This window comes from Pristiophorus japonicus, chromosome 17 (assembly GCF_044704955.1).
Source record: "Pristiophorus japonicus isolate sPriJap1 chromosome 17, sPriJap1.hap1, whole genome shotgun sequence".
Lineage (NCBI taxonomy): Eukaryota > Metazoa > Chordata > Chondrichthyes > Pristiophoridae > Pristiophorus > Pristiophorus japonicus.
The window spans coordinates 35059492-35075761 of NC_091993.1; the positions used below are offsets into that span (position 1 = coordinate 35059492).

At 45.3% G+C, this 16270-nt stretch overlaps 2 protein-coding genes across 5 annotated transcripts in view; one reads left to right on the forward strand and one right to left on the reverse strand.

The window, feature by feature from the left end:
- Positions 1-4786: 4786 nt before the first annotated feature.
- Positions 4787-14282, forward strand: mibp2 (muscle-specific beta 1 integrin binding protein 2). 4 transcript variants are annotated; one of them, XM_070858652.1, is made up of 8 exons: positions 4787-4907; positions 5429-5507; positions 7019-7067; positions 7346-7523; positions 11004-11075; positions 11170-11276; positions 11889-11983; positions 14112-14282. In XM_070858652.1, the coding sequence occupies exons 1-7, from the start codon at positions 4882-4884 to the stop codon at positions 11978-11980; spliced, it is 603 nt and encodes a 200-aa protein (XP_070714753.1). In that variant the 5' UTR covers positions 4787-4881; the 3' UTR covers positions 11981-11983; positions 14112-14282. The 4 variants fall into 4 exon arrangements, with proteins under 4 accessions (XP_070714753.1, XP_070714754.1, XP_070714751.1 ...); XM_070858650.1 differs by having other exon boundaries at positions 4788-4907; positions 5417-5507; XM_070858653.1 differs by lacking the exon at positions 11004-11075 and having other exon boundaries at positions 5417-5507.
- A 1022-nt stretch (positions 14283-15304) lies between these two features.
- sqor (sulfide quinone oxidoreductase) overlaps positions 15305-16270 on the reverse strand; it is a 30679-nt gene continuing 29713 nt past the window's right edge. The window contains exon 10 of the mRNA XM_070859127.1: positions 15305-15758. Within this exon, the coding sequence (XP_070715228.1) occupies positions 15701-15758 (58 nt within the window). The 3' untranslated portion in view covers positions 15305-15700. The remainder of the gene's footprint in view (positions 15759-16270) is intronic.

Below are 16270 nucleotides of genomic sequence, written 5' to 3' on the forward strand. Positions count from 1 at the left end.
GATGCCCTGCAATGTCTGCACCTCAGACTCCAGCTCAACAACTCTGAGCTGAAGTTCCTCGAGCTGCAGGCACTTACTGCAAACGTGGTTGTCCGGGATCTCAATGCTCCCCACAAATTCTCACATGCTGCAGTTGTGACACGCCATCTGCACTGTCATCCCGATATGACCTTGTTCTATTTAATTAAAATTGTATTTAAGTAACTTAGTTTACAGTTTAGTTTCTTGGCTACTTAATGGATCTAGATTGTGTAATGGATAATGAAATTAAATATCTATCTGTAACACAAAGCAACTCCTTCTCCCTCTTCTCCAAATACCCATTCTTTCCAAATTCTCAAATAAAGCCCTGTTTAAGTGCACTGCGTTTAATGCCACTTTGTGCAGACACCTGGCTAATCTTCTTTCCTCCACTGTGTGATTTTCAATTCACCCGTCACCCAAGTTCTCACTGTTTCAAATTGGCTCCCAGTCCGGCAATGTCTCAAATTTGAAATTCTCATCCGCGTTGTGTGGCCTTGATCCTCCCAACAAGCCCCCACCATCCCAAAACTCTGTTCCTCTGAATCTGGCCTCTTGCACAAACTTTTTCACACCACCACTTGTGGCCGTGCATTCGGTCATCTCGGCCCTACATTCTGGAATTCTCTTCCTAAACCTCTCCATCTCTCTCACCTCCTTTAAGACGCTCCTTAAAATCCACCTCTTTGGCCAAGCTTTTGGTCACCTGTCTTAAACCCATCCTAATGTCTCCTTATGTCCTCAGTGTCCAATTTTTTGATTACTCTTTGGTGAAGCGATTTTACTATATTAATATTTTACTGAGCTTAAATAAAGGAGACTACAAAGGTATGAGGACAGAGTTGGCTAAAGTAGACTGGGAAAATAGACTAAAGAATGGGACGGTTGATGAGCAGTGGCAGACATTTAAGGAGATATTTCATAACTCTCAACAAAAATATATCCCAATGAGAAGGGATAACCATCTGTGGCTAACTAAGGAAATATGGGAGGGTATCAAATTGAAAACAAGGGCATATAATGTGGCCAAGACTAGTGGGAGGCCAGAGGATTGGGAATTTTTTTTAAGCCAGCAGAGAATGACTAAAAAAATGATTAACAAAGGAAAGGTAAATTATGAAAGTAAACTAGCATGAAATATAAAAACAAATAGTAAAAGTTTCTACAGGTAGATAAAAAGGAAAAGAGTGGATAAAGTAAATGTTGGTTCCCCTGGAGGATGAGACTGGGGAATTAATAATGGAGGACAGGGAAATGGCAGAGACACTAAACAAATATTTTATATCGGTCTTCACGGTATAAGACACTAAAAACATCCCAATAGTGGATAATCAAGGGGCTATAGGTAGGGAGGAACTTAATACAATCACTAATGAATTAGTACTAGGTAAAATAATGGGACTAAAGGCGGACAAGTCCCCTGGACCCGATGGCCTGCATCCTAGGGTCTTAAGAGAAGTGGCTGCAGTGATAGTGGATGCATTGGTTGTAATCTACCAAAAATCCCTGGATTTTGGGGCGGTCCCAGCAGATTGGAAAACCACAAATGTAATGCCCCTATTTAAAAAAGGAGGCAGACAAAAATCAGGAAACTATAGACCAGTTAGACTAACATCTGTCATTGGGAAAATGCTGGAGTCCATTATTAAGGAACAGTAGCGGGACATTTGGAAAAGCATTCTTCAATCAAGCAGAGTCAGCATGGTTTTATGAAAGGGAAATCATGTTTGACAAATTTGCTAAAATTCTTTTAGAATGTAACAAGCAGGGCGAATAAGGGGGAACCAGTGGATGTGGTGTATTTGGATTTCCAGAAGGCATTCGATAAGGTGCCATGTAAGAGATTACTGCACAAGATAAAAGTTCACAGGGTTGGGGGTAATATATTAGCATGGATAGAAAATTGGCTAACTAACAGAAAACAGAGACACGGCATAAACGGGTCATTTTCCGGTTGGCAAACCGTGACAAGTGGGGTGCCGCAGGGATCGGTGCTGGGTCCTCAACTATTTACAATCTATATTAATGACTTGGATGAAGGGACCAAGTGCAATGTAGCCAAGTTTGCTGAAGATACAAAGATGGGTGGGAAAGCAAATTGTGAGGACACAAAAATCTGCAAAGGGATATAGACAGGCTAAGTAAGTGGGCAAATATGTGGCAGATGGAGTATAATGTGGGAAAATGTGAGGTTATCCACTTTGGCAGAAATAATAGAAAAGCAAATTATAATTGAAATGGAGAAAAATTGCAAAGTGCTGCAGTAGAGAGAGACCTGGGGGTCCTTGTGCATGAAACACAAAGTTAGTATGCAGGTACAGCGAGTAATCAGGAAGGCAAATGGAATGTTGGCCTTTATTGCAAGGGGGATAGAGTATAAAAGCAGAGAAGTCCTGCTACAACTGTACAGGGTATTGGTGAGGCCACACCTGGACTACTGCATACAGTTTTGGTCTCCATATTTAAATAAGGATATACTTGCATTGGAGGCTGTTCAGAGAAGGTTCACTCGGTTGATTCCGGAGATGAGGGGGTTGACTTATGAGGATAGGTTGAGTAGATTGGACCTATACACGTTGGAGTTCAGAAGAATGAGAGATGATCTTATTGAAACATATAAGATAATGAAGGGGCTCAACAATGTGGATGCAGAGAGGATATTTCCACTCATAGGGGAAACTAAAACTAGGGGACATAGTCTTAGAATAAGGGGCCACCCATTTAAAACTGAGATGAGGAGAAATTTCTTCTCTCTGAGGGTTGTAAATCTGTGGAATTCTCTGCCCCAGAGAGCTGTGGAGGCTGGGTCATTGAATATATTTAAGGCAGAGATAGACAGATTTTTGAGCGATAAGAGAATAAAGGGTTATGGGGAGTGGGCAAGGAAGTGGAGCTGAGTCCATGATCAGATCAGGCTCGAGGGGCCTTATGGCCGACTCCTGCTCCTATTTATTATGTTCTTAAAGGCGCTATATAAATGCAAATTGTTGTTGCTGTAGTATAGTATAGCAGAGGCGGCATCGTATGAAAGTTTTAAATGCTTTTTGTTTCAAAGTTCATTATAAATGTAGAATTTTGCCTTTTGACTCTGCAGCTGTGGAAGTTACAATTATAAGAAACACAAATCCATCTGAAAATTCTATTCTGTAGAATCACGATGCTGTGCCTCAGAGGCAAGACAAGGGTCTCTAAACATTCGAAACCAGACATACTCTCAGAAAAGCAAGTGTTCAGCTCCTCCTCTGGCTCCGAACCGGCACACCCGAATGACTCACATCAAGTTTGTTTTTAAATTCAAGAACTGCTCCAACATTTGCACGATAATTACTATTTGAAGAAATATTTTTTTTGTAATGTTCATTTAGGAAACACAGAATAAAATGAGTTGTTGGTTAAATTGTTCAGTGGGATCCTACAATATATTTCGGGATCACGTTCTAGAGAAGTACAAAAGTGCATGTAGGGTGTCCGCTGCTGGATCAACCATGTACACCAGTGAAATGACAAACATACCAGGGTCTATGGACCATTGCTGTCCTCTCATGCAGTGGCTACAGACCTGAATGTGATCAAGCTCCTTACAAGGACCTTCCCTTTCCAGTGGGAGTTGCTCTTACAGACCTCGCAATGCGATGCTTGGAATATGGGGTGGAGTCCCTTTTGAGCAAGTTATGCATGGACAATGGAAGATATTTGATGGGCCGTGTGGCTGAACGGTGACTTTTCCCAATTGATGGATGGGGTGAAGGTTGGGTGGGGTGAGGGATTTTTGGTGCAGTGGGTTACGGTGAAACCACTTGAGAGGGAATCAGATAAGGATGCGCTTATTTGTACTGCAAAAATGGGCAACATGCTCCACCCTTTGTTTCTGATTAGTGCCCGTGGAGGATAAGCCACAGACTGAAGTTTCACAGGAATGTGTAACTGGAACCGCCCATCCCAAGGTCTCCCTGACTTTGCAAATTGCAACTTGATCCACTTTGACTTCCTGAAGCGACAGAGGACAGAGTTCCCCAGAAGATAGCAAAGGCCGGCCAAAGTGCCTTACCCCAGTACAAATAAATCCCTCCCCCTCCCCCATTGTGTGTGGATTGTTAACAGGTTTATTGGGTCATCATCATCATCGATCGAGGATGACTTGCTTCCACACCAAAAAGGATGAGTTCACAGATGTTTCAATGAAGGACCCGATGTTCCAGTCCTGAACTCTAGTTGAAGGGTGGAAGATGCCTGTGGGTGGATTTTTTAAAGTGTGGTGACCGTTGCACACCAGCCACCACACGGGCTTGACAGAGCTAGGCCTTGGTCCAGTGGCAAGGGTTAACCAGGACAACCGGAGACCTGCTCTGCTGCACTGACCTAGGGCGCACACATAACGCAGTGTAAGCTGCCCGTGCTGCCCCCTAGGCCCCCATCCGCCGCTCCCCCGCCGAGGTTCCTGCTCACGCTGCACACAGCGACCTGGTTCGGCCATCGCCTAATCCCACTATGCAGCTCTCGGGTCTGCCCCGGCGTGAGGTGAGGAGTGAGCCATTCCGACACTGCCCTGTGGGAAACAGCGTGATCTGTGACCCGCCGTCCGGCCGCCGAGTCTCTCCCGCCCAGCCGGCTGGCGGCGGGGCTACACATTGGCTCTCCTCCAATGGGTGGAGCCCGAGCTCGCCTCCAATGGGCGGAGCCCGAGCTCGCCTCCAACGGGCGGAGCCCGAGTTCTCCTCCAATGGGCGGGCTCCGAGCTCTCCTCCAATGGGCGGGCCTTCTGCCGGGTCCTTTCCCGGAGCCCGAGCGGCCGCTGGTTCCGTCAGCCGGAGCCGTGGGCCCGAGAGGCCGCAGACAGCCCGATCCGGACCCGGCCTGGGGATGAAATACATCATCGGCATCGGAGGGTGAGTGAGGCCCCCCGGGGCTCCAGCTTGGATTCCACCGCCGCGATCCTGTCGGGGCCCGGGGGGGCGTGTGTGGGGGGTTTGGCGGGGGGGATTAATTCCCGGATCGGGGGCCGTCGGGGCGCGGGTTAGAGACACAGTGCGGTGGGGCCGGGCGGAAGATTCCCCTCCCTGAGGGACATCAGTGACCCCGGTGGGTTTTTACGACAATCCGGTAGTTTCACGGTCACCATGCACCATGATTGACACTCGCTTGTTATTCCAGATTTATTTAATTAATTGAATTTAAATTCCCCAGCTGCCGTGATGGGATTTGAACTTGTCTCGGGATCATTAGTCAAGTGACAACCACTGTCCTACGGTTCCCCCAATATTAGGGGACGAGCTGGGCCTCAGGAATGGGGTCGAGGCGGGTGAGACAGGGTTCAGGGGGTTGGGACAAGTGAGTCGGGGGTGAGCTGGGGGTTGTGTTATTTGGTTCCCCAGCCTCTGACTGCTCTCCTCCCCAGGGTGACCAACAGTGGGAAGACCACGCTGACCCAGCGCCTCATTGAATCGCTGCCGAGCTGCTGCGTGGTCCATCAGGATAACTTCTTCAAGGTGAGACTTTACTCCTTTTAAATGGAAATAATGGCCAGGGCTCCAAGCTGCTTTAACCACGGGGACAGGCTCGGGCGGTGCTCCCGGGGCGGGGGCGGGGGCTGGGCTGGGCTCGGGCGGTACCCCTGGGGCGCTGGGCTTGGGTGGTGCCCCCGGGGCTCGGGCGGTGCCCCTGAGGGGTTGGGCTCGGGCGGTTCCCCGGGGGGGGGCAGGTCTGGGTTAACGCAGTGCCTGGGGGATGGGGTTAGCGCGTTACCCAGGGGCTGGGCTCGGGTTAACGCAGTGCTCCGGCCCTAGCCTGGGGCAGCCCTGGTCCTCGGACCTGGTGTGAAGGAGATTTATCGTTAGACCGCCGATGAGATTAGATTCTGTGGCTCATTATCTCTCGCTCGCCTCCGAGTCAGAAGGTTGTGGGTTTGACTTTAGCCCACAGTCCAAGCTTGTCTAGTCTCCCCTTAAATGTATCTATACTATTCGCTTCAATCACTCCCTGTGGTAGCGAGTTCCACATTCTCACCACTCTCTGGGTAAAGGTTTCTTCTGAATTCCCGATTTGATTTCTTGGTGACGATCTTATATTAATGGCCTTTATTTTTGCTCATTAGATTACTTCATTGGTTGTAAACTCCTGAGGTCATGAGAGGCATTATATAAATGCAAGCTCTTTAAAAAATTTATTTAGCTAAAAAGCACCTCACTTACAAAGAGGTCCTTCCAATTCTTTTTTCAGCTTGTGTTTAGTTTTTCACGGAGTGATCTGGGTGGGTATCATCAGCAAATTGCTTCATTCCAGCTGTCTACAAGCGAGCTGAGAGATAGCATGGCACGATTCTGTGAGCCAATCTATTGATATCACGTTTAGTTTTTCAAAGAACAAATTCTCCTCTCATCCATCGTACGACTAATTAGTAACGGGCATTAATCTGATCAGTCTTTGCATTTAGGGTTAGGGTTCCAGGTGCAGTCAGCGTGTGTGTCTCGGCAGATGGAGAGATGTCACACTTGTTCTGTTCTCAACGCTTTGGACTTAAGCCAAACTTTTCAGTCAAATTTGACTGCACAACTTATTGTACTCTGGATATTAAAATTGGTCACGCTAGGTTCTAGGCGGCCTTGATAGGATTTGCTTACTTTAACGGCGCCTATGACATTTTCTACCAGTAGGAGCGTCAAAGTTCCAAGTTCCCCAACCCTTTCCCAGCAGCATCGCTATTGGGGGGGAGGGGGGGATTCCTATATTCTCATTCCATGGACACGCTAGTGAGATTCCGTCGTCTAGTCCGTTATTTTACTTCTCCCTTGCACTGGAAATGATTCGATAAATTTCCTGTTTAGCTGGTGAGTATGGTTTATATGGTGAACTTGGGGCATTCCATAGATTACTGCTCAGTTTTTCTGAAACATTAATGGGTCCCATTCAGTGATGATTGGTGACAATTAAATTAAGCAGGGAGTTGTCTGAATGTTGTGTTTTGGTGATTGTATATTGTACCCTGTGATCATTGTTTCAGCCCCAAGATCAGATTGAAGTTGGTGAAGATGGCTTTAAGCAGTACGATGGTAAGACTGTGGCTCTGACCTGTGATAAATACACACAGTCCCACACTACTATAGCTAATATAGGTGACGTGGAAATACAAGAAAGGTCTAAAGCTGGTTTGTTACAAGTCTGGTAAACTCTCCTAAACTCTGTACCTCTTTATTGCCCAGTGTTTTTGTTCGTTGTAATTTAATGTTTCCATATACTTTATTGAAACAAAATTAACTTCAAAATTAAGCCATTTGGGCAACCATTTAATAGTAACAGTATCTGCATTGTGCAATGTGTTCATTTCCAGTTATCACTGCATTGGATATGGAGGCTATGATGAGCACCATCACTGCATGGATTGAAAACCCAGTGAAGTTCGAACGTTCACATGGTATCAACAACATTCTTGAAACTCCTAAATCTGAAGACCAGGACGACCAGATCCACATCCTCATTGTTGAGGGGTTCCTCCTCTACACTCGTGCGTAAGGAACTAGACTTCAGATGTGACTATTTGCTTTTATATCTGTTTGAAGAACAGGTTGTGACTGCAGTGTTCAGTGTAAGCAGGGACTCCCCCAATGCTACGTCACTGACACACACATTCCAACCAGCTAGGCTGCCAAACCTAACTTTATAAAATGTGCCCAAGTATCACATCCACAGCGACACCACCATCCCTCGGCCTCATCAGAATGTTCTTCCTCAAAATGGCAATAAGTTGACGAGCTGGATCCTTGCTGCTGCTTTCCTCGGCCTTTACGCTGTGTATTCAGTCAGCATTCTGCGTCTCCCTCTTCACTGAGGATGTCAGTTACAAGTTCTGTTTAATCCGGTGCTTTGTTGGTACAAATGGAACAAATGTCGGTGACAGAATCCAATGATACCATTTTGCCGTTTGATTTTGGTCAGGATTGGCACCATCCTCACTGTTTGCTACACCTCCAAGGTTGGTACCATTGGCAAATTTTGAAATTTTACTCTCTCAATATCCAAGTCATTTTTATATATATATCAAAAAAAGCCATGGTCCTAGCACTGACCTGTGGGGAATATCACTGTCCACCATCCTTCAGTCTGAAACACAACCATTTACCACGACTCGCTGCTTCCTGTCCTTAAGCCAAGTTCCTATCCAAGCTGACGCTCCTATTCCATGACTGCAAAAGCTTCTATAGATACGTGAAGAGAAAAAGACTAGTGAAGACAAACGTAGGTCCCTTGCAGTCAGATTCAGGTGAATTTATAATGGGGAAACAAAGAAATGGCAGACCAGTTGAACAAATACTTTGGTTCTGCCTTCACGAAGGAAGACACAAATAACCTTCCGGAAATACGAGGGGACCGAAGGTCTAGTGAGCAGGAGGAACTGAAGGAAATCCTTATTAGGCGGGAAATTGTGTTAAGGAAATTGATGGGATTGAAGGCCGATAAATCCCCAGGGCTTGATAGTCTGCATCCCAGAGTACTTAAGGAAGTGGCCCTAGAAATAGTGGATGCATTGATAGTCATTTTCCAACAGACTATCGACTCTGGATCAGTTCCTATGGACTGGAGGATAGCTAATGTAACACCACTTTTTAAAAAAGGAGGGAGAGAGAAAACGGGTAATTATAGACTGGTTAGCCTGACATCAGTAGTGGGGAAAATGTTGGAATCAATTATTAAGGATGAAATAGCAGCGCATTTGGAAAACAGTGACCGGATCGGTCCAAGTCACCATGGATTTATGAAATGGAAATCATGCTTGACAAATCTTCTGGAATTTTTTGAGGATGTAACTAGTAGAGTGGGCAAGGGGGAAACCAGTGGATGTGGTGTATTTGGATTTTCAAAAGGCTTTTGACAAGGTCCCACACAAGAGATTGGTGTGCAAAATTAAAGCACATGGTATTGGGGGTAATGTACTGACATGGATAGAGAACTGGTTGGCAGACAGGAAGCAGAGAGTCGGGATAAACGAGTCCTTTTCAGAATGGCAGGCAGTGACTAGTGGGGTGCCGCAGGGCTTGGTGCTGGGATTCCAGCTATTTACAATATACATTAATGACTTAAATGAAGGAATTGAGTGTAATATCTCCAAGTTTGCAGATGACACTAAGCTGGGTGGCGGGTGTGAGCTGTGAGGAGGACGCTAAGAGGATGCAGGATGACTTGGACAGGTTAGGTGAGTGGGCAAATGTGTGGCAGATGCAGTACAATGTGGATAAATGTGAGGTTATCCACTTTGGGGCAAAAACACTAAGGCAGAATATTATCTGAATGGTGGCAGATTAGGAAAAAGGGAGGTGCAATGAGACCTGGGTGTCATTGGTACATCAGTCATTGAAAGTTGGCATGCAGGTACCAGCAGGCGGTGAAGAAGGCAAATGGTATGTTGGCCTTCATAGCGAGGGGATTTGAGTATAGGAACAGGGAGGTCTTACTGCAGTTGTACAGGGCCTTGATGAGGCCTCACCTGGAATATTGTGTTCAGTTTTGGTCTCCTAATCTGAGGAAGGACGTTCTTGCTGTTGAGGGAGTGCAGCGAAGGTTCACCAGACTGATTCCAGGGATGGCAGGACTGACATATGAGGAGACTGGATCGACTGGGCCTGTATTCACTGGAGTTTAGAAGGATGAGAGGGGATCTCATAGAAACATAAAATTCTGATGGGACTGGACAGGTTAGGTGCAGGAAGAATGTTCCCGATGTTGGGGAAGTCCAGAAGCAGGGGACACAGTCTAAGGATAAGGGGTAAGCCATTTAGGACTGAGATGAGGAGAAACTTCTTCAGAGTTGTTAACCTGTGGAATTCCCTGCCGCAGAGAGTTGTTGATGCCAGTTCATTGGATATATTCAAGAGAGAGTTAGATATGGCCCTTACGGCTAAAGGGATCAAGGGGTATGGAGAGAAAGCAGAATGGGGTACTGAGGGAATGATCAGCCATGATCTTATTGAATGGTGGTGCAGGCTCGAAGGGCCGAATGGCCTACTGCACCTATTTTCTATGTGCCTCAATTTTGTTAACCAGCCTTTTATGTGGTACTTTGTCAAACGCTTTCATAAAATCCATATAAGTCAACATCCACTGCATTCCCTTCATCGACCTTCTCTGTGACTTCATCAAAAAAATTCAATTAGTCAAACACGATCTGCCTTTTACAATTCTGTGCTGCCTCACTTTAATTAACTTAAACCTCTCCAAGTGTATCTACATTTTTTCCCTGATTGTTTCTAAAACCTTTCCCACCACTGATGTTAAACTGACCGGCCTGTAGTTACTAGGATTGTCCTTGCATCCTTTCTTGAACAAGGGTGTCACATTTGCCACTTTCCAATCCTCTGGCACTTCTCCCAGTATTGTGATCATGCCCTTTTTGCTTCTCAACTCTAACCAAATGGATTCTGTCCTTTCCCCCTCAAGGACATCCTCTCTTTGCAACACTACTTCCCTGCTGCTACCCCACCTCCCTTTTTTCCTTCCCTATCTTTTCTGAACACCTTGTATCTGTGAATATTAAGCGCCCAGTCCTCACGATTCGTTATTGCCACTACATCATAGTCTCACCAGGTGAGCCTGTAGCTCAGGCAGGGCTACCTCCACTCTCATTGGCTGACACTCCATGTCAGGAGGTCATGCATGTAATAAACCCCCTGTCTATTATTGACGAGATTCTCTCCCTGGATCATTTGAGGGAGAGTTTTACTGGGTGGTGAGAGTAACATCGGAGTGTCTGATAGCAGAGCATTAGTAGATGGTGAAGCTCTGCATCAGTACTGGTGTGTGAAAGTTGGTTAGGAGACTCGAACAATGCATTGTGGTCAACGGTAATTTGTTTGCCCGTTTCGAATGCAGAGAGTATTCGGCTTCCAAATGTGTGTTGGAAAAATTGCAATTGGATCCTTTAATAATCCGTGGATTGAGCATGGACTAGCTGACTCCTGCTGCATGTAATCAGGTGCTGGATGCTTTGTCTACAGGCCACTGATCAACATGTTCAACTCTCTCTACTTCCTGTCTGTTCCATATGAAGAATGTAAAAGGAGGAGGAGGTCAGTTTTTTTTTTAAAAGGAGACCCTTCCAGTTTTGGTGCCTAATTTTAAAGTGTTTCATTTTCTTTAACACCATCTCTCTCTTCTCGACAGTGGAAGGAATTACACAGTGCCCGACCCGCCCGGCCTCTTTGAGAAACACGTATGGCCCATGTACCTGAAACACAAACAGATAATGATTGACATGGCTGTTGATGTGTGTGAGTAGACTTCAGATTCAGAGAGTGCCTGAGTTATTACTCTGCATTGTACAGTGAGAAAGCTGCCCTTCAGATCCACAAAGTTTCAATTAGTCAGCATCATGACCCATTTGCTTTAGTTTAACAATTTTGCCTCTTCTTGCAACTCTCGATCTTAAATATATACTCTAGGAAAGGAGAGCGTGAGATTGTAAAAATGTTCTAAAAGGTCGAATAGATCCGATTCTTCTAGAAATGATCGGAGAGGTTTGGCGTGGTGTGCAATATGCAAACTTGCTTATGCACTGAAAATGTACGTCGTAATTCAGAGTTAAGAGTATATTACAACATTATATTATCATAGTGTCAGCCACACTAGTTTCCTGTCTGACTGCAGAGAGTGTTTTAATGACACAGATTAATGAAAGATAATCAGGATCCACATTAAATCCATTATAACTACTGTTAGTGAAGTTTATAAATCCTAGCTTATCTCGAGAGAGAGGCTGTTGGATTCAGAGTTTAACTTACATTCTGTATTGGTCCCTGGACTATGGGGGTCTGACTTTGTTTAAAGCAAAATCTGTATTCTGACTACCTTGACATTTTTTCTAATGCTACTTTCAAATACAGTTGACTTGGATGGAACTAAACCAATGGAGGAGTTATATAACATCGTGTACAGTGACATCCAGAACCACATTGATCAACTTGTGCGGGCATGAACGGTAAGTACGAGGAATGGGTTTGAACCGACTCCTGTTTGGTGATGCAGGAAAGGAGTCTGACATTTTCAGGGAGGAGCCAGATTAGTTACTTAGTATTTCAGTTAAAGGTTCCTGTCCTCATCTCAGTTAAACACTTGGTTGCCACTTGCTTTCTTCCTCTGTTTTGGTGAACCTGTGTGTCCCATTACATGGGTTTGTACTGGAGAATTGCAGTTCAGGAGCATTCGTGCTGTAACTGTAGCATTGGTGCAAAGCACTTTCACTGCACCAATGCTGCACTTCTGTTGTAAATACGGCCCAATTGTGGAGGCTCGTTCCTCTTCAATCAGTTTTGACCTCCCCACCTGATTTACGCTCCATGGTGTAGAATTTCTGCAAGGAATCTCCTGCCATATCTGGTGGAACCCCAAAGTTTCATCTCATCTTCCACCAGTTACACCAGGAAATCAGGAGAACCTGTGGCATATTTCGGCACAGAAGTTTAGTGAGAGCTTATGCAGGAGGAGCCCACTACAATTTTCAACTCTTGTATAACTAAAAGAACATAATAGGAGCAGGAGTCGGCCATTTGGCCCCTTGAGCCTGCTCCGCCATTCAATACGATCATGGCTAATCTGATCATGGACTCAGCTCCACTTCCCCGCCTGCTCCCCATAACCCTTTATTCCCTTATTGCTCAAAAATCTGTATCTCCACCTTAAATAGATTCAATGACCCAGCCTCCACAGCTCTCTGGGGCAGAGAATTCCACAGATTTACAACCCTCAGAAGAAATTCCTCCTGTTTTAAATGGGCGGCCCCTTATTCTGAGACTATGCCCCCTAGTTTTAGTTTCCCCTATGAGTGGAAATATCCTCTCTGCATCTACCTTGTCGAGCCCTCTCATTATCTTATATGTTTCGATAAGATCACCTCTCATTCTTCTGAACTCAATTGAGTATAGGCTCAACCTATCTTCATAACTCAACCCCCTCATCTCCGGAGTGAACCTTCTCTGAGCAGCCTCCAATGCAAGTATAACCTTCCTTTAAATACAGAGACCAAAACTGTACGCAGTACTCCAGGTGTGGCCTCACCAATACCCTGCACAGTTGTAGCAGGACTTCTCTGCTTTTATACTCCATCCCCCTTATAATAAAGGCCAACATTTCATTTGCCTTCCTGATTACTTGCTATACCTGCATACTAACTTTTTGTGTTTCATGCACAAGGACCCCTCGGTCTCTCTGTACTGCAGCACTTTGCAATTTTTCTCCATTTAAATTATAATTTGCCTTTCTATTATTTCTGTCAAAGTGGATAACCTCACATTTTCCCACATTATATGCCAAATGTTTGTTTGCCCACTCACTTAGCCTGTCTATATCCCTTTGCAGATTTTTTGTGTCCTCCTCACAATTTGCTTTCCCACCCAGCTTTGTGTCATTAGCAAACTTGGCTACAATACACTCGGTCCCTTCATCCAAGTCATTAATATAGATTGTAAATAGTTGAGGACCCAGCACCAATCCCTGCGGCACCCCATTAGTTACTGCTTGCCAACTGCAAAATGACCCATTTATCCCGACTCCCTGTTTTGTGCTAGTTAGCCAATCCTCTATCCATGCTCATATTACCCCCAACCCTGTGAACTTTTATCTTGTGCAGTAACCTTTGCTGTGGTACCTTATCGAATGTAAAAAAAACAATATATTCTGCACCCTGAGCGTCAGATCATTCCCTTGCTGCCAAAATCTAATTGAGTTGAATACGGCTGAAACACATTCTGTACAATCTCCATGAACAGTCCAGGTTGAAGGTGCGGTATGCAACCATGCGTCCTGCTAATTCTCAGCTAATGTGTTTGAGGAACTATAGCACTGGAATGTTGGGCTTCTCATGGTTTGGTGGGGGGGGCAGGTGACTCTTACTAAGGATCCTAGTGCTTCCCAACATTTCTAGTCTAACTTCAGAGGGAAATGGTCCTGGCAAAAAAACTAACCAGAGGTGGTTTGTTGTGTTCATGGGCCAAGGACAGGGTCATTTACTGAAGAGATTTATCATCTAGTTATGCTTTACTATCGCTCAGTGAAAAGGCTGCATTGTATTGAGGAACCTGATTGATTGTTTGTTTGTGTATATATTTCAGGTGCAGAAGCATTGGGGGCTCGATACAACATAGGACATCCTGGTACTAACATCACCTTCACCCCTCCTACTGATTTACTTGCAGTTTGCTGGTGCCTTTCCCCTCTCTATAAACTATCTCCTGCTCCGGATGTTATTTGTAACTGCATCAATAAACAGTGTCTGGTCCTAACCTTGACTCTTATCTCTTGTTCTGTATGGAGCGGTCAGAATCCTCCCCAGGCCCTTCCACAATTAAAGCTTTCCACCTTAATCCATCACTTATTGTGATTTTCATGTTTTTCCATGACAACAGATCCCCCGGTCCTTGTACTGGGGCCTTCTGTTGATGATACACATCCTGGGTGGGTTAGGGGAAACATCTGGTAAACAAATAGTGTTGATGTTGGAGCTGGGAATTGTCAAAGTGGAAGGAGGTTGTTCCCAGCTAACTACCTTGCAATGGATTGACCCTTTGGTGGAACCCCAGAGACACACCCTAAACAAACAAAGTCGGCCCACACCAACATCTGGTAAAGGCTTTAAATACCATTCACAATGCACGAAATGATCAATTATCACTGGTCATCACCTATATGAGAATTGCAGCGTAAGAAATGGCTGTTTTCTGAGACGATCACAAGGAATACAACAATACTGGGCAATGTTTCTTCCATAACCTGGGACAAAACGGTAATAGCACTGCTCAGGGTGGAGGGCTCCAGCATCAAGCACCAATCATGACCGAAACCAACCTCCACATCAAGGAGTTGCTTATCTTGTGTCCAACTCGCGCACACATACTCTGGAGCTGTTTAAACAGAGTGGAGGGTGCAGGGTGCAGAAACAAGGATGGTACTGAACTGCAATACTGTTTAACACCTTAGTCAATATTGAACACTGGCAGTCCACATCCTTCGCTACGACATCATGTCACGCCCAGAGTCAGATTGATTCTCTCCTCCCATAAATGTGTTTCAATAAGTATGTTAGGAACAGCACAGAATAACTGCTACTCCTGCAGTTATTTTTGTGGTATAGTAAGTATGTGTTGTGAAAGTAAACCCACCCTGCGTGGGAAACAAAGTTTTTTATTAATTATAATTAAGCCCATTAACTCTCGGTTCAGTGGCCGTTTTCCTCCTTCCCCCGAACCTTGCAGCTTCTATTTGAATCAAGAGTTTACATTATGATCTGAACCAGCAGTCAGTGTGGTTTGTGCTGACGGTTTTTAATGAAGAAATGCAATTAGGAGAAATTTTAGCAGAACATGATATTGTTGCAAGCGGTCATTACTGGTGAATACTGATCTCAGTCTGAGTTGTGATCATGAATTACAGTTTAAAACATTAAATGCGATCCCTTTTCATTGCAAAAAAATTGGTAAATATTTTGATTGATGAGAGTTAAGATTACAAACCGTGACATGTGTGAGCTTGCTGCGTGAGGCCAGCCATGATTGTGTTTTATACCAATTTAGGATTTCAAATAATAAGCGAGTAATTCAAGTGTGTGATTGAGATAAATGCAAGGTGTCGCAGTGATCGGTCCAGGTCGGGTGAGAGTGGCGTTAGATGATGGTCCGGATTGGGTCCAATCGTGGAGTATTCTTTACTTCATGCCGAGGTGCATCAACTTTCTCAGAGGTGCGGGACCTCCCCACCATCCCCTGGAAAAGGAAAAAAAACTTAAGTTTAAAGAACACTTGGGGGGCGGCCCCCCCCTGGGATCTCTCACACACGCGCGCCCCCCCCCCCCCCCACCGATCACCACACACACACTCGCCTCGCACCCGCCCCCCCCGATCACCACACACACTCGCCGCCACCCCTCCCGATCACCACACACACTCGCCGCCACCCCCCCCCCCGATCACCAGCACCATACATACTTGGCCCTGCATTTAAAAGTTATGTTACAACAGATTAAGTGTAGAATGGATGTAATGGCTGCTTTTCCCATTTATAACTTGCTCTTAACCTTAACTCATCCATAAATCAACATCACACTCGGTACGATCTGGATAGCCAGATGCTCAAACTAACTCTCTATAGTGACTTACTTCCCTGTTGAGGAAGATTGCTGCTTGATGAGAACCAGCCTGGACAGAAGCACGTGTAGAAATGGCTTTGCTCTGAGCCCGTTTTATGCCCAAATCGCTAAGGTATCCTCAGCAACCCC

Coding starts and splice junctions, on each gene's coding strand:
- mibp2 (XM_070858650.1), top strand. CDS start 4,882: ATGAAATACATCATCGGCATCGGAGG. Junction 7,068..7,345: donor TGGCTTTAAGCAGTACGATG/GTAAGACTGTGG, acceptor GTTCATTTCCAG/TTATCACTGCATTGGATATG. Junction 11,076..11,169: donor GAATGTAAAAGGAGGAGGAG/GTCAGTTTTTTT, acceptor TCTTCTCGACAG/TGGAAGGAATTACACAGTGC.